This window comes from Dendrobates tinctorius, unplaced genomic scaffold (genome assembly GCF_039654945.1).
Source record: "Dendrobates tinctorius isolate UK_male_01 unplaced genomic scaffold, ASM3965494v1 ptg000059l, whole genome shotgun sequence".
In the NCBI taxonomy this organism is placed as follows: domain Eukaryota; kingdom Metazoa; phylum Chordata; class Amphibia; order Anura; family Dendrobatidae; genus Dendrobates; species Dendrobates tinctorius.
Genome location: NW_027361727.1, coordinates 22,129,370 through 22,147,072, shown reverse-complemented (window position 1 = coordinate 22,147,072; position 17,703 = coordinate 22,129,370). Strand labels below are relative to the sequence as shown.

Genomic DNA, 17,703 nt, shown 5'->3' with positions numbered 1-17,703 from the left:
CATCTTTGGAAACCTGCGGAGGTTGAAAGACTCTCAAAAGCGTGAACATATAGATTTCTATGAATGAAAGACTTATTGTTCGCATGTTCTGGCTTTTGTGCATGTAGTTGGCGCTCTTTCTAGCACGAACCCAAAGGCGTCTCTTTAAGGTGAGCAGGTAGAAACCTGATCGGCAATTAGCCGGGCTCGGCGCCCGCCGGGAGATGGGGGGGATATGGAGAAAAGTAATTAAAGACTTAATTAAGTGGTTGCTTTTTTTAGCCGCGGCGACGGCGGCTGCGACATTCAGCTGTTGGCGGCTCTTGTGCGCGGTAAATTTTTGATGGTTTAAAGAACTTTAACCTGTTCAGTCCTGGATCTCCTTTCCCTATATTATCGTCTAAGAGTATAGGAAAAGCAGCGGCTTACAATGCACATCACCGCTGCAGCCAATCGCTGAGTTTATCGACATCAGAGCAACTGAGCTCAGTGATTGGCTGCAGGAGTAATATGCAATGTTGATGTCACTGCTCCAGCCAAAACACAAAAACCAGAGAAGAGGCTGGAGCGCGGGAGGGGGAGGTGCATGCCTGTAGGCGTTTGAGGTCCGGTTTGCTAAAGGTGAAAAACCCCTTTTTGATGTTGCCTTCATGAGGATAGAAACTTAACACCGCTGCAGTTTGTCACAGTGTATTGGTGAACGGACTAGAATCATGGCTACTGATTCATTATTATTATTATTCCATGGCGCTTTACATGTGAAAGGGGTATACATAATGATAAAAAAAAAACCTGACTGTACAGGAGGAGAGAGGCCCCTGCCCGCGAGGGCTCACAATCTACAAGGGATGGGTGAGGATACAGTAGGCGAGGGTAGAGCTGGTCGTGCAGCGGTTTGGTGGATCGGTGGTTACTGCAAGTTGTAGGAAGAGGTCGGTCTTCAGGTTCTCTTTGAAGGATTCCATTGTAGGCGAGAGTCTGATGTATTGGGGTAGAGAGTTCCAGAGTAGGGGGATGCGCGGGAGAAATCTTGTATGTCATTGTGGGAAGAGGAGATACGAGGGAAGTACAGAAGGAGATCTTGTGTGGATCGGAGGTTGGTTGCATGTAGGTAAGTACCAGGAGACGTGGTCACAGATATATGGAGGACTCGGGTTGTGGATGGCTTTGTATGTCATGGTTAGGGTTTTGAACTGGAGTCTTTTGGTAATAGGAAGCCAGTGCAGGGATTGACAGAGGGGAGAGGCTGGGGAATAGCGAGAGGACAGGTGGATTGGTCGGGCAGCAGAGTTTAGAATAGATTGGAGGGGTGTGAGAGTGTGAGAGAGGAGGTCACAGAGCAGGAGGTTGCAGTAGGCGAGGTGAGAAATGATGAGAGTATGCATTAGTGTATTTTTCAAATTCTTGGTTGGGGAATGTGCTGATCCAGCCAACTTGAAGATATCTCCCTGAAGTGGAAAGGGCTTCAATGTGTGTTTTGAAGGAGATATCAGAGTCCAGGGTTGCACAGAGGCAGCAAGCTTGCGGGACTGGGGAGAGTGGAAAGCCATTTACTTTGATGGATAGGTCTGTTGGGGGGGTTGAATGAGATGGTGGAAAATTTCTGTTTTTTCCATGTTAAGTTTAAGAAATATAGCGGAGAAGAAGGATGAAATAGCGGACAGACATTGTGGGATTCTGGTTAGTAGGGAGGTGATATCCGGTCCAGAGATGTAGATCTGTGTGTCATCAGCATAGAGATGATACTGAAAGCCATGAGATTCTATGAGCTGTCCCAGGCCAAAGGTGTAAATGGAGTAGAGCAGGGGCTCTAGGACTGAACCTTGTGGGACTCTGACAGATAGGGGGCGAGGTGAGGAGGTGGTGTGTGAGTGGGAGACGCTGAATGTCCGGTTTGTTAGATATGAGGAGATCCAAGATAGGGCCAAGTCTGTGATGCCGAGGGATGAGAGGGTCTGTAGTAAAAGGGAATGGTCCACTGTGTCAAAGGCAGAGGACAGGTCCAGGAGGAGGAGGACAGAGTAGTGTCGCTTTGATTTGATGGTTAGGTCATTGGTGACTTTAGTTAGGGCAGTTTCAGTCAGATTGAAAGCGTAAAGGGAGGGAGCAAGAGGAGAGGTGGGAGGACAGTTCAAAGTGGACGTGTTCCCAGTAGTTCTGCGGGATTGGGGAGAAGTGATATGGGGCAATGGCTAGATACAGAGGATGAGTCAAGGGAGTGTTTTTCGAGGATGCATGTGATCGAGGCATGTTTGAAGCATGAGGAGGAGACATCGGTTCTTAATGACCAGTTGAAGAGATGGGTTAGGGTTGGGATGAAGACTGTGTTGGGATGGTATTGTGTCAAGTTCACAGGTGGTGAGATGTGATTTAGAGCAATAAGAGGAAAGTTGATCTTCTGGAATGGCGGAAACGCCAGTTTTGGAGGATGAGGGCTGAGTAGTTAGGAGGAGAGGCTGTGAGGGTTTTAGGCAAAAGCTTTGTCTAATATCAAAGTCTTCAGATGAGATGAGAGGGAGGAGGTGGTGGGGGACGTAGCAGAGAATTGAAGGTGTTGAATAACTGTTTAGGATTGTGAGACAGGGAGGAGATGAGGGATGAAAAGTTTTGTTTTTTTTGTTTTTTTTGTTTTTGCTGCAGTAAGTGCAGACTTGAAAGTAGTGAAGGACTGCTTGAATCTGATGATGTGCTCGTTGGAGTGGGATCTTTTCCATCTCTGCTCAGCAACCCTGGAAGCCTGCTTCAGTTCTTTAGTCAGGCTGGTTTGCTAAGGTTGCCTGTTTGTGCGTGCTTTGGTATGTGTGAGGGGTGACGTATTTGAGATCTGCAGCTGTTGTGGTGTTATATAAAGTGACAGCATCTGTATCATGAAAGGAACCTATGTCTGCAAGAGGGAGAAAGGATTCAGAGAGTGTAGATAGAGGTATTTGAGATTTCTGCGAGGGTGTGCAAACTTGTTGAGTTAGGTTTGTGGACTTCTAGAAGATGGGGAAGAGCATGTGAGTAGGTTGTGGTCAGAAAGAGGCAGAGGTGAGTTAGAGAGGTTAGATAGGGAGTAGAGACGGGTGAAGATGAGGTCCAGTGTGTGGCCATTTTTGTGAGTGCCTGCAAAAGATCATTGAGCAAGGCCGAAGGAGGAAGTGATAGAAGCTTAGAGACAACGGAGTGGGAAGTATCAATGGGAATGTTGAAGTTGCACATAACGATAGTAAGGATTTCAGCAGAAAGGACATGAAGTAGCCACGTGGTGAAGTGGTCGAAGAAGGTGGTGGGGGAGTAGATGCGGACACAGTGCTTCTCGAAAGAAGGGCGAGTAATGGAGGGTGGCAGTGGGATTTGGGTTAAGAAGCAGGAATCTGACAGGAGAAAACCAAGTCCTGCGCCATCCTTGCGGCTGGAGCGGGGTGTGGGAATGGTGGTATCCACCATACGAAAGTGCAGCTGATGACGAAGAAGGAAAGATCATAGATGTAGGAAAGTTTTTTTGCAGACAGAGTGAGCGTCCCATAGAGCTCCTGTTAGTGGGACATGGAAAGCGGGCACTGGGCGAATGGGTGTGAGGTTAGAAGTGTTGTGGACATTTGCAATCGATCGTGGATAAGAGGTAGAAGTGACTGTGGTGAGGAGGACCTGGATTTAGGAGAGCTATCATCGGCAGTGAGGAGGAGCCGAGAAAGTGTTAGTAGGTGGGAGCAGGAGAAGAGGGCGTGACGTGGCTGTCTGATTTTGGAGACAGAGGATTGTATGTTGAGTAACAGATCTGAGGAGAAGGTGAGATGTATGGTTAGGATGGAGGGAGAGATGACCAGTTTACTAGGTGTCAGCATTAGAGGGGTTAGTAAAAAGTGTAGGACTATAGAGGTGAGAGTGAAAACAAACAGAAACATTGTTAACAGTGACTATGCATACAGTTATTTTCAGTTCCCTTCTGGTTCAATTCTGGTCGAATTCATAGCTCCACACTTATATGATGCACTTAGACGTAGTCTGCTCCTGCATCCTCTATGTAGACTGAGTGCTCACAATATATTTGCAAACCTTGTAATAATCCTTTAATCTGTGAGCAAAATTAGTAATTTTCTTCATGTGAACATTCACTGACAGCAAGCAGAAAACTTAAAAACAAGACATGCATGTATTTGCCTTATAAAATATATATTTTCCACATTTTTTCATCCTCTTTCTTTAATGGCGCTCCTAGCAGTTCTTGTCTCCTGTGGGTGCACAGCGTTACTAACTCTATGTTGGCTCTTATACAGTGAGCATTGATGCCAGCAGACGTCCCTTCCGTCAGGGCCCTTTGCCAGCATTCTTTTCTGCAGAACTATGCCAAATGCTGGCCTCTCTATGCGGGGGTGAGCGAGCCGCGGCGTGCAGCCTAATATGTTTATTCCAAGGGTAAAAAATCCTGCTCACTACAGGGCTGCTAATTAGGCTTTCACCGCCCTCCTCGGACACACGCCGCACACGTGTCCATTAAATTCTTATGTGTAATTTGGAGACGTGTGGAAATGAAGCGGCACGCTGGGTGTGTGGGGGGTCACATATTTAGTGACTGTTTGAACTGCAGAAGTTACACGGTGGTTATAGGATATATACATTATATTTCATCATTTCTGGGGTGTATTTACCTTCATTGCAGGTAAGAGATGCTTGATGGGAGTCAAAATCGTGCCCATGGCGGTGCACATCATCCCGCTTCCCACTGACTGATACAAGTCTGTGTTCTGATCTTTATACTCTAGTCACATCCAGAGCTGCCTTTAAAATTTGCCTTTGCTTATCTACACTCCACAATCAGGGGGGGGGGGCTCATTTCTAGCTGTAGCACTATAACTCTCAGAAGAAATGGCACAACAAGTTTAGTTTTCTCTATTTTCTGCAAAATCTGGAATTTTTACTCTAGGCACACCCAGAGCTGCTTTCGAGCTTCACCCTGTATCCTTTTAACTGTGCTACCATAGTACTACAAAGCACAGAAATGTATAAGACCATGGCGGGTATGTCCAGTTCCATCTCGTTCCTGTATAATCTGGAACTTATGCTCTAGTCACACCGAGAGCTGCTTTTCAAAATTGCAACCTAACTTATCTACACTGTAAAATTAGGCCCATGATCTATCCTTTAATGCTGCTGCTGTAGCACTACATGTCTCAGGAATCCCGAAGACCATGGCGTGTAGGTTCCGTTCCACGTCGTTCTTGAAAAATCTGGAATTTATTGTTTAGTTGGGTTGAATTTTGAGCAGCTTTGGATGTGACTGCAGCACGAACTTTACATTTTGCTGCAAGCAACTAAAGCTGGATAAAGTGAAACTTGCATATTATTGTCTAAGGCATTCCTGATATTTGTAGTGCCACAACAGAACTGATGGGTCACAGATCAGATTATGCAAAGGTAAGTCAGTTTGGATTTTGAGAGCAGCGTTGGATGTGACTAATCTGCGCTGGTAACAAACTGTGACCTAACCTCCAACTCTTCTGTAGCACTACAAGTCTCAGGAATCCCCTTCATAATGCAGAATGTGAAGAAAGTGCAGCTCCAGTCACAGCCAGAGCGGCTTTTCATAACTTGCACTAGTTTTTTCTGCCTACTTGCACAGTAACCCCCCTGTTCTTCTATACAGTTGGCCAGATATGACTTCCTAGCATCTGGTGGAGCTGGGTCATGACCTTGTGAAGCTGTATGATTTGACTTCACTAGATATCACACAACTTTCCCGGTCTACTGAATGGCATATTTTTTTCAGCAATTAATCCTATACGTTCATATTACTGCATAAGTAGGGAGATTTTTTTTTTGTGTGCAAGAGTAAGGTAAAAGTGGCTGTAAGGTGGGCTGTTCTTACAGGTTCAACGGTAGTTTAAATCCAGCTTTCCTAGCTTCCTGAATGGTAATCCCACCTATTTATATAGTATCTAATTCTCACTTCTGTATGACGGCATAATTGCCTATTGGGAAAGCTGGGTGGCCACCAACCTGACCAGCCATGTACCTAGGGTTGTCACACAGCTTTCCCAGACTCCTGAATGGTAATCATGCCTAGTTATAGAGTGATCTATTCTCTACCTCTCTCATCTGTAGACAGACATAGCTCGGACTGGTATAATTGTCTATTGGGAAAGCTGGGTGGCCACCAACCTGACCAGTCTTGTACCCAGGGTTGTCACACAGCTTTCCGAGACTCCTGAATGGTAATCATGCCTAGTTATACAGTGATCTATTCTCTACCTCTCTCATCTGTAGACAGACATAGCTCGGACTGGGTATGTTCAGAATCCCAGTATTTCCCCTGCAGTCACTGGTGCAGGCGGCATCTCTGACCTGGAAACACTTCTGTTATTTTCCGCAGCTGGTGAGTGATGGAGAAAGCTTTATAGGTGAAGTTGTTGCCCTACTAGACCATCAATACTCCAGATCTGGCAAGTCATTGTCCTACTGAGCCTTCAGGGCTTGGGCACCAGGACCCTGAGTGACTCTGTGCACCCACCAGTATGTGGCCACTAAGTAAACTCTTGATGATCTAGAATGAGACCATTCGTGCTGCATGCCGGATTAGCGGGACATCCTGAATGTCAGTTACTGGATTAATGGAATAGGGCAATAGATACTTCATTCTAATGGCATTGTCTCGTTATTTCTTCTGACCTCCCATCATTTTGTGCATCCTCAGGGTTCACTGCTGGTCGAAGAGAGACAGACGGCGCCGTCACAATGGCGACCAAATCTCCTCCACCGTTAATGAAAAAGCACAGCCAGAGCGATCTCGTGAGCCGGCTGAAGACACGCAAGATTCTCGGTGTGGGAGGGGAGGATGATGATGGAGAGGTGCACAGGTCTAAGGTGAGTGATCGTGTGTATAAATGGAGGTGCAGGTAGGTATTTGTTTTGAAAATAGCTAACCTATGTTTAAAGGAGTTAATCATCAGCAGAATATTTAGTGCCAATGTTTATAGTCATTACAGTGGGGTGTGTCTTCCAGGATCCTCTGGGGCAGTCCTTTAGGATGTTCTGCATAATTACCCTATGAGACACAGCCCCTTGATAAAGACCATAAAAAGCAAATAAAAGGGTTCATATCTCAGAACCCATATGGCGGAGTGGGGGTGGAGGAAGCAGAATGCTCAGGGGAGCAGTGGGAGAAATGTAGAGCAAAAATTTGCCTCCTTTCTGCTGGTGAATAATTTGGCACTTTGGGAGACATTTAATAAGTCCACAGACAATTCCCCTTTGAGGAGTGTCATCCATTATACTTGCATACATGTTACACTTGCTGACATCTGTTTTCAATATTTCCCAGAAGACATCACACTCTGACCATAAACATTGCTTTGGTTGGTTGTGTCTATGGGAGTCAAAGGAGTTCACTTTTTTTTTTCTTGTGTCTTGTCTATAGACTTCATTATACACATAGGGTAAAAAAAAAGTCGTCGTCGATGTAATGACCGTTCTGAAAAATTTTACGTCTGCACAGTTAGGATATGAACTTGTCATCAAACGTATATGCCAATCCCGACTGCCCCCTGCCACTAGAGAGGAGCAAACTAATCTGCCAGGGAGTCGCAACTGGCCATGATCTCCATGTTGGTGAATGTGATTTGGGATCAGCTGATGAAATTGTGGTGACCTCTCTGTAAATCTAGTGACTTTTATAAGGAAGTGTGTTCTGCCTCTTTAAGTCGCTGTTGGCGCCAAGTTTACTCATCGGTTCCTTATTAATCCTTACAGCTGTCGGAGACGGTTGGCACAGTCTTGGCGTGGGTTCTTCTACCCCCAACCCTTGTTCTACATTAGTCTTTTGTCTAGCCCCTCTAATCACCCCGATCCTCTCTTCTGACGGCCTTTGCGCTGAGGATTTTCCGCTTCGGTGCCATTCTCCTGTTACGTTCCTCACGCTCATCTCCGCCGCTGCCTTCTTCCTCTGGATCTCATCAGACGCTGTCGGAATGAATTCCATCACTGGCATTTATCTTAACCCCTTAAGGCGTCCAGGCGCCATCTCCCCTCTCTTTTCCCCCCTCAGCTTCAGTGTAAGTACCCTGGCAGGCTCATAATTACTGCATTAAGTATTTATTTTGTGCAGTCTCTAAAATAAAACTCCTTTTGCATTACGATGAAGCGCCTGCTCGCTACTTGCCGAGGCTTTCCGTGCGGTGATTAAAATCATTTGTGATGCTTGAGAGGCTGAAGAGGCTGCAAATCCGGATCCTGGGCTAATGATGATGATGCCTGTAATAACTGACCTTATTGCCCCACTTGTAGGGTTTTATTTATTAGGATGGAAATGTAACCCTTTCTCTTTCATCGACAGATCAGCCAAGTTCTAGGGAATGAAATCAAATTTGCTGTACGGGAACCCCTGGGTCTAAGGTAAGATCTTGGTCAGGTCTGGGCCGAATTCACACATGGTGGAGATATTAGATTTGCGCAGGTGGAATCCACGGTGGATTAAAGTAGCAGATAAGTGTTCATTGATCTGCAGCTTGTCAGTTCTGTTGCGGAATTTCGACCGTAACGCGCAAACTAACTCATGGTCATCTCTATGTGCAAAAATTCTTCATAAAAAAAAAAATAGAATTAAAGCGAAGTGTTCTCAGGGAAATGGCCGATCCTTAAAGGGAGTGAGCGGCTCTGATGACTTTACCTAGACAGGTGCATGGCCGCAGGTATTGTGCACCTGTCCTACTCATTGGCACCGCTTACCTCCCAATGTGGAAGTGAAACCTTTAAAATCTTAATGAAATTGTGCATTTAGTGGGAAGGGTCCGTTTATGATACGCAATGTCTGGATGTCGCCCTGCTGGGACCCCCCCCAGGTATCACCTGTGATGCGATTTGGTAGCAAGTTTCAAATTTCCCTCTAGCGCCACCACAGGAGAAAGTCTGTATTACACAGTTCCAAATGAGATTAATGGACAATCTGTTACGTCGCTTGTGCAAGTTCTTCAAGAATAAAAAGATCTTTCTACCGATGTTCCTTTCTTCCTGATAAATGAAACGCTATGGACACCTTTTGACATGAGAAAAATATATGTATTTGTATATAGGTTAGGTAATAAAATTACACTAAGTATCACTCAGTTTCATTCATTTTCAGACCCTTTGCAGCCTGATCTAAGTTTCAAACTGTATCAGACTGTCCCCTTGTAGGAGTGTTTCTCTCAGTAATATAGGCTGGATGTTGGCGGTGGGTGCTGCTCTCTTCACTAGCTCCTCTATCAGCCCAGCTTCTATCCTGCACTTATTTCCTATTCATGTGCTTTTCTCCTTGTCTGCAATCTGATTTCTCTACCCTCCCTGAATACTTTCTCCCCTCTCCACTGCAGATGGAGTACAATCTTCTTTTTAGCTGTGTCTGATACTGAAGGAAGTGAAGTGAGCAGGGAAGCAAAGTAACTCAAAAGCATGGACTTTCAGGGATTTGTAACTTTTTTGCATAGCGCTCAGCCAGATAAAGGACTTACAGGTGGTAGAAAATGTATAATGAAGAATATTTAGAAAGTTGCTTAACTTTGCAAATAGGCAACAAATAGACAATAGGAAAACAATTCTGTAACTTTTTGTACATGGCCTTTAAGGTCCTGAATGTTGGAACTACTCCCACCCACCCCCCACGATTAACTCCTTCTAAACTGGTCATCCCCTATAGTGAGATGAGTTGGGAGTCCACTATGCAGAATTTAGAAGCCGTTTATGAAGTTCTGTAGGGACGCAGTGTATTCTGCGCTCAGACTTGGATGAATAACAAGCTCTCTGCTATTTCTATCCAATACGAGTCCTTTTGAAAGCTCTGTGATCTATTATGTAAGGCCTGATTCATATACTACGGGGGCTCCTCTATAAATTGTAATGTTATGTCACATTACAGGAAAGTCTTATCTATATCATGGATCCTTTGCAGAACCCAGAAACGATGCACAGTCTGGAATAGTAATGTTTTGTAGTTGGGTCCCTCCAGCCCGCGGCATTTTCGGATCTGTCCTATCAGAATCACAAGTTCTCTTTAGAAGTTTTTGCAGAATGCACTAAACCTATACAATATATAATGTATATACGCTGCCACCTGGTGGCCAGAATTGGCATTGCATATGTTACTATAATTTCCTAAAATTAAGCCCCTGGCAGTGGGGTAATGAGTTTGTGACGTGATACAATGTGATTGTCATTTGGATTCATTTCCATTCCAGAGTATGGCAGTTCCTCTCTGCGGTGATGTTCACAGGAATTGCCGTAATGGTAAGTTTTGATTCTCTCCAGTGATTTTTTTTTTTTTTTTTAGGCTAACATTGCAAGCCTTTTACCAGTACTACAAATCAATTTACTAATGTACTTCTTTGTGTCACACCTAAAGCTGCCAAAATTTAAATTGGGTCAGCTGCAATACCAGTCACCACCTTTGATAAAGAAGTGGAGTTGTTTCTAAGGATAAAAAAATTTTTACCGTAGACCTCTTTTTGTAAAGGTAATCCTCTCTCAGTACACTGACTTTCTGCAGAATTTGGTCTAATAACCATTGGGCAATCTGAAGAAGCAGAGCTGCAGTGTAAAGCATGGGGGACAAAAAAAAAAAAAAAAGTCTAAGCTTCTCATTAGGCATGATTCACACAGGTTTTGCAATCCAAACTTGACAGCCTCATTTGTGTGACAAAGCTTACATGTCTTAATTCCTCATCACCATGCTTTACACTGCAGCTTTGCTTCAGATTAGCTGCTGCTTATTAACACAAGTTCTGTAACTTGCATTTATGTAGCAGAGCTAAGAAGCTGCCAGCAGTGAAGAGGGCAAACAGCCAGTGGCGATGTGCAATATCCAGCAGTGCCCCCTCTAAGGGCAGAGAGTGGATGAATGTCGTCCTCTGGGCAGATATTTCCATCTTCTCTATCCGCTGCAGACTTTGCGCTCATCTTTTTCCGCCTCTCCTGCTGGTTAATGCTCCTTTTTGATACGTTTTCTTTCTCAGATGCTTCAGTTTTATCTTTATGAAGGTTTTTCATCCTTGTGTGTTTTTTTTTTTTTGTTCTGTTCCATAAAGAGCTTGTGATGAGTCTCCACATTCTCGGCCGCCGCCCCCCCCCACCTTCCTCTTATCACAGAGGCCTTTATAGTAAAAAGCCCTTTGTAAATGTGATCGCGCCGCGCTGGGGAGGGGAGGGGGGGGCACTTACTTTGTGCCTCTGACTTTGGATGAATGTAGGTTGAGTCGGTCTTCTATTGAGCCGAACATAACCAGGAACTTTTCTTATCTGTCGTGGGCAGGCGATCACCCAAGTTCTCCTTCCCTCGCTTCCTTACTGCTGCAGTCAGGATCTTTGGAGAGCTGGGTTTCTGCCGCTGTGGGAGCTAGATGGCACTCGAGTGTGGTGTTTGGAGCCGGGGCCATCGGTTGTGCTGAATAATTCACGTAGATCACCATCCTGCCTGGATACGTGCCGCGTCTTAGGCGTCTAAGCCTCGATGGTGGGGTGTCGCATCCGACCCTGTCCGATCCCCCGACACTCCATCTTAAACTGCACGTCTGACTTAAGGGTATGTGCACACGTTGCGGATTTGGCTGCCGATTTTTCCGCACAGATTTTGCTAAATCCGCAGGTTAAATGCGGATTTAGTGCAGATTTTGTGCGGATTTCACCTGCGTTTTTACACCTGCGGATTCCTATAATGGAAGAGGTGTAAGAACGCTGCGGAATCCGCACATGACATGCTGCGGAAAATAAACTGCTGCAAATCTGCGTGGAATTTTCCGCAGCATGTGCACAGTGGATTTGGTTTTCCATAGGTTTACATGGTACTGTACACCGCATGGAAACGCCTGCAGATCCGCAGGACCAAATCCTCAACGTGTGCACATACCCTAAGAGGTGAGAGTCTCTATGTGGGGTCAGCCGAGCCCCTCATTACATGATGAGACAACTTTGTCATCTGCTTTTCGAGGTCTTCCTGCGGTCATTCAAGCGCTGAGCTCTTCAGGTTTAGTACTTCTCATAGTTCGGGGTTGGTTCCCATCATATCCATTGTGGGCAATCCTCTATGATAAACAGATCTCTTGTTTGCTACAATGTATCAGTCTGGAATCCGGACTGTTTACACAACACAATTGTAACAAAGTATCAACGGAATCTTCACAGATCTATCGGCTGTCTGCTCCTGACAGCAGGCGGAGATCTTTACTTGACTTGAATGACCTCTGCCGCCAATATTTGTTGACGCAGATCAGTGGCGATCCAGCCCAGGGATTTTTGGGTATTATTTAACTATTTAAATTCTGCAGCTGTGTTCATGAAGTGGCGCCCCCTGTGGTCTATTTCCCCTGAACACATAGTGCCGTCCTTCGCATGTGTTATTTACACTCCTCGTTTTGGACGTATTTGCTGCCGTGTGAATTATTTACGGCTGATGTTCCTGTACTTTGTGTCAGTACGTCGTGGCTGCTTATAGCATGAGGCTGGGCGTGGGTAAGGGATTGATGTGCAGCTGGGTATGAGATGCATCCAGGTTATTGATATGGAGAGTATTTCAGAGTAATATTAGGATTTGTCACCATGCAAGTTGGGGAGGAATGGAGGCATCAGTAGAAGTGGGGTTTTATGCAGCACAGAGTATTTCAGGAGAGGAGTGTATAGATCTTGCGGGGAGCAGTCAACGTCTGCTAATCCGACATGCCCAATAATCGGACAGTTTAGGACGTGTTAATATTGCATTAAAAGATATTTGATTGCACGGTAACAGAGTAGCAGACTAGCTCTCCTCCAGGAGTTGCCTCTCTAGCGCCACCAGTTGGAAGCAGCTGTAAGTCCATGTCTGACCTGCCTTGCATCAAACCTGCAGAGCTTTATCCCAGCTGGACATCAATCTAGGTTGGATACTTCCACCAGGTGGCACTAGAGAGCCACCTTTCTTCCTCCTGGAGAGGAGCTAATTTGCATTCCTTTTTCCCACGGGGCATTGCTTTGCCTGTAATTCTACCTCCACCAACTGTTGGTCTGTGCAATGAATAGACGTGCCCCCAAAGATTGTGCAAAAGTCATCACACCCCCTAGACTGACCTTTTTTTTTTTTTAAACTATTTTTATTAATTTAACAATTTCAACAACAAGGAAAAGGTACAGACAGTTACAGTATATTTATGACATTATGAAAATAAGCCAAAATCCCACCTCCCCCCCCCCCTTCCCTTCCTACAATCGGACTGACTTTTTTATCTTTTTTTCCGCCCTGCAGGCTCTCGCCTTCCCGGATCAGCTGTATGAAGCGGTCTTTGATAAGGGCGGTGTGAGCAGTAAAACCTCTACGCGTCTGTACGGCGGCGCGCTATTCAGTGAGTGTCTGCCGGAGATTATAATGGTTATAATAGTCCGCTTTGCGGTCGCTGACGGCCTCCCTGCGTCTTTTGCAGGTATCTCATTAATTATATGGAATTCTATGTACACGGCAGAAAAGGTGATCATCCGATGGACACTGCTGACGGAAGCCTGCTATCTCAGTATACAGCTCATTGGTGAGTGTTCGTGTCATGAATGAATCCAATCACGCTGCAGTACCAGACATGGCCTGCGGAAATGAGGGGCGCTGGTTTTGGGGGAAACAGATTCTCTTTTTTTTTTTTCCTCTGGGCTCCTGCTACTCTTATAATAGGGAGGGGGCAATAAACCATTGTTAAATATTTTTTTTTACGCCGGGTACAGATATTTACATTGTTTCCTTACAACAAATTTCATTGATAACGCCACAAAAGCACCAGGCTGCAGCTCCCATCACAGCCACTGGGTGGCAACGTATAGCATAGACCCCCCCTCACGCAGAGTATTGCAAAATCAGATATTTTCTGGTGCTCGTCATCTCCTGCCACGATGGAAGGAAGAAAGTACACCCCTGTATCACGCAGCTGGAATCTTCTCCAGATTTCAGTTCTTTAGTGGTAAGAACCTAAACAAGTCTGTGCACGATTGAGAGGCAGTGTACTGTATGGCAGGTGGAGTGGTCTTTAGGTCTGACCAAGCAGATCAATAAAAAAAATGATTAGATTAATATACCTAAAATATTACAACCTGCAGAATTAAAGGGGTCTGCTGGCAGAAAACGCACCCGGATACTGTGTGCGCCGATGCCGGAGAGGACAATGACGAGTCTGTGTCTATGGGGAGAGCAGATAAAGGATGGATCTATTGAGAAGACCTTGTTGTCACCACCCAGACACGGTGGATGGAGCCGATCCCCCTGATTATCCAGCGTCCTGTTAGTCCGTCATCCCCAGGACTAATAGTGTATCCCATACGAGGTGACCATTGTACGAGATGTATCCAGTATTTTCCCCTCTGCTGTCTCCATCTCTTGATTTCCAGTTGTCTCTGAGCTGGTGGTTTCAGACTGATCTGAGCACGTTTTGCTGCCCTCTATCTGTAGATCTTAGAAGCAGCTGCCTGACATCTCTAAGGACTTTTCTGGGCAGCTGGGAATCTGACCTTTTTTTTTTTTTTCTCTCCAGACAGATATTTTTTTTTTTCCTTCACACCCAATCAGAAGTACAGGGAGGAAAGGGGCTCATAAGTGGAGAAAGAAGCAGAATTTTCTGATAAGATCTGTTACGACGTTTCTTAATATTCACTTGTCCTATTGAAAATGTTTAAATTGACTTTTCTAATCTCTCGTGCAGTTACCACGGTGACCATGATTGAGATCGGCTCCCCGACGATCACCGCTTCCATCCTCGTCTGCAGCTGCCTCCTCTTCGTTCTGGTCAGCTTCTACTTCTATTACCAAGTCGGACGCAGACCCAAGAAACTCTGAGGGATCTTGGGCTTTTTGGCACCGGGATGTCCCCCGCCCCCCCCCCCCCCCCATCCTCTTCCTCCCACCACAGTAACTCCCATCGTCTTATGGAGACGGGGTGTAATGGTTTTAATTTGTGACTCTTGGAACCAAGAACTGTAGCCCCCTTGGTCTTCAGAGACTGGATCGCCGCCCCCTATACAAGGCGCCGTGGGCACGGGGTCCACGATCTCCCACCGTGCAGTCAGGACTGGATGAAGCACACGGCACTCACTGCTGCCATCAACCTTTTATGTTTCACCGTATCCGCCATCCTTGTGTGTAGATTAACCCTTCTGTAGCCATGTGGCCAGTGTAAGCATGTCTTCATGTTGTGACCATCCCAAATAATGCGGGTTTTCTTTTTTTTCTTTTTGTGCCCCTTTTAATCAACGACGATCACTCGTACATATAAAGATCTGAGTTATCCTCTGGACTTTGAGAAAGTTGGATGTCGACAACCAATACGGCCTCTGTCGCGCACGGCAGTCACCCAGCTTTTCCATGCACCTGAACGTCTAAACTACCATCCGACCGCGGCATCTCTTTTCTTACAAACGGATTTAGTTAGGAAGCAGATGGCATATTCTACGCTTTCACCTAAGAGGACGATTTAAGAAAAAAAAAAATCCTTCTAATGCTTTGACTGCCAAAGCAGTGCCTTCTATCTCCCCTTTGGAAAGTAAGGGGTTAAGTTACATTCCTGCAATGATGCACTGGTAAGTATGTGCACCCTGCAAAAAAAAAAAAATGAAAATGTACCGTAACTATTGGGTAATGGATGATCTGCAGCTTTGTGCATTTAATAATCCAACCAGCGCCACCTGCTGGCAGTTTGGGAGTACTGCTGATCAAGTCAATGTTTACAGGACGACAGTCACATGTGAAATGGAAACTTTTTTTCCCCAGGATGCGACCCCACTCTGTGTAGGTGCTGCAGATACATTACAGGACGGCTTCCTGCGTCCTCAGGAGGAGATTTCCATGCACGGATGTGTGACAGGATGTTATGCATGGATCTCCCCATAAGCAGGAAATCTGCTTTGGAAAATGTCCAGACCACACATTCCCAATAGACACCAGTGCTGTGAATATGATTGATCATGGGAGGAGTACAAATGTTGATTTTTTTTTTTTTATTTTTTCCTCTACATTTTTCATTTGCTGAGATCTCCCACATATTTGTAATTATCAGCAAAGGGTTAATCGCAGCATTCCGGCCCCTTGAGTTTTGCATCGTATCACCCCAAACTTACCATTGTATCGACTACTTGTTCCAGCAGCCGGTGACTCCTGCCCCTGAACACTGCCCGTCACCAGCGCGAACGCCACCAAAAATTGACTTTTTTTTTTTTCTTTTTTGCTTTTAAGTCCATCTGTCTCTCCTGCAGGCCACAGAGGCAGCCGATGTGTACCTAAGCCTCAAGGAACTGGTCTCCTTCCCGTCGTTCTTGCTGCCTCCTCTTTGTGTCGCCTGTAGGTGCACTTTAACTTTATCTCCCCTCCCCCATCACTGTATTGTGATATTGTGAAGACTGTTGTATTATTATTATATATATATATTTTGTGTTTTAAAACTTAATACCTCAGTATATTCCATAATAAAATCTGCATTCAGCAACACAAACATCTGACTTTATTCTTTTAAGTAACTTAAGTGCACTTGCAATATTTAGCCACCAGATGGCGCTGCAGCACACTGCAACTAAAAAAAAAAAGGAAGAGGCATCCAGAAAATGTCCTATTGTTTATTATATCTTTTGTGTGTGTGTGTATATATATATATATATATATATATATATATATATATAATAATTTTTTTTTTATGTAATAGATTTTTATTTATTTTTTAATTGGCAATCTGTATTTAAAAATTAAAATAGAAATCTTGCAATTCTCACTCTGACCACTGGGGCTATTTTAAACTTCAACTTATTGTTTCAAGAAATCCACATGTACATTAGCCGCAATGAAAAGACTCCCTAGCCTTTGTATTAAAGCCTCTAATGAGCATGTGCAAAGGTCACTGTGAAAGGAGGGGGGAGGAGGTGAGCTGTGACCATTGCCTATTGTGATTTGGTGGATCTTGTCGTGTTATCATCAGAGGCAGGATTACAATGACAGATAAGGAACTGACGCGCCCGGGGGGCCGCGGGATACTCTGAGCCAGTCCCGTCGACTTCAATGGGAGACAGTCCGTGGCCCCAGGTGGTCAATGGCAATTTTTGTGGTATTTAAGGAGATGGGAATAAATTTTATATTTGGATACGTGACGCCACCTGTGGTATTCTGGACAGAGGTGACCAGCGCTGCGGTGTTGCTTCTTTGGGATGGATGTTGGGCGCAGCTGTGATGTTGTAGCCCTCCACAGGTAGGGCTGTAGTCCCAGGGCAGAATAGATGTAGTTGGTAGAGTTGGTAGATGTGGAGTGGAGGAGTGGTGCAGGAGTAAAATGGAGGACACAATCGCATGTAGTTCAATGGGCTTTACTCACTGTATGGTGCACACAGACGCCCGCTTCAGTACTGAGTCCTCCAGGTCGGGGGTCCAGTAAACTCCCAGGTAGATGAGTACACCCCTCCAACACTCTCTTTCAGTATGTTCCTTCCTAGGCCGTCTCACTGTGCTGATTTCCTCTCCTTTCTCCCTTTCCAGCACCTTCACAGTCAGTGTCCCAGGCTAGCTGCCGCGGATCCTGTCAGAATTCGTCACTCAGGCGGTTCCTTGGTCCTGTGTGGCTGCCTTTCTGGGAAGATAACTGTGGGATTCGCTGTGGCCCATACAGCAACCACAGCTGTCAGCTCGCTAGTTAAGTTCGTTGTTTACTTCGCTAGGCTAGGGGCTGAGACCCTTCTGCCACCTGATAGCAATCAGCGTGGGACTCTAGAAATTCCACTCCTTCCTCCCGGGCGCTTCTC

The 17,703-nt window shown here is 45.4% G+C and overlaps 1 protein-coding gene across 2 annotated transcripts in view; it reads left to right on the top strand.

The window, feature by feature from the left end:
- TP53I11 (tumor protein p53 inducible protein 11) overlaps nt 1-16,412 on the top strand; it is a 56,283-nt gene extending 39,871 nt beyond the window's left edge. For both annotated transcript variants that reach the window (XM_073578577.1, XM_073578578.1), the window contains 6 exons: nt 6,653-6,822; nt 8,291-8,349; nt 10,167-10,215; nt 13,199-13,295; nt 13,374-13,475; nt 14,631-16,412. In XM_073578577.1, the coding sequence (XP_073434678.1) occupies nt 6,694-6,822; nt 8,291-8,349; nt 10,167-10,215; nt 13,199-13,295; nt 13,374-13,475; nt 14,631-14,764 (570 nt within the window). In that variant the 5' untranslated portion in view covers nt 6,653-6,693 and the 3' untranslated portion in view covers nt 14,765-16,412. The remainder of the gene's footprint in view (nt 1-6,652; nt 6,823-8,290; nt 8,350-10,166; nt 10,216-13,198; nt 13,296-13,373; nt 13,476-14,630) is intronic.
- Nucleotides 16,413-17,703: the final 1,291 nt, after the last annotated feature.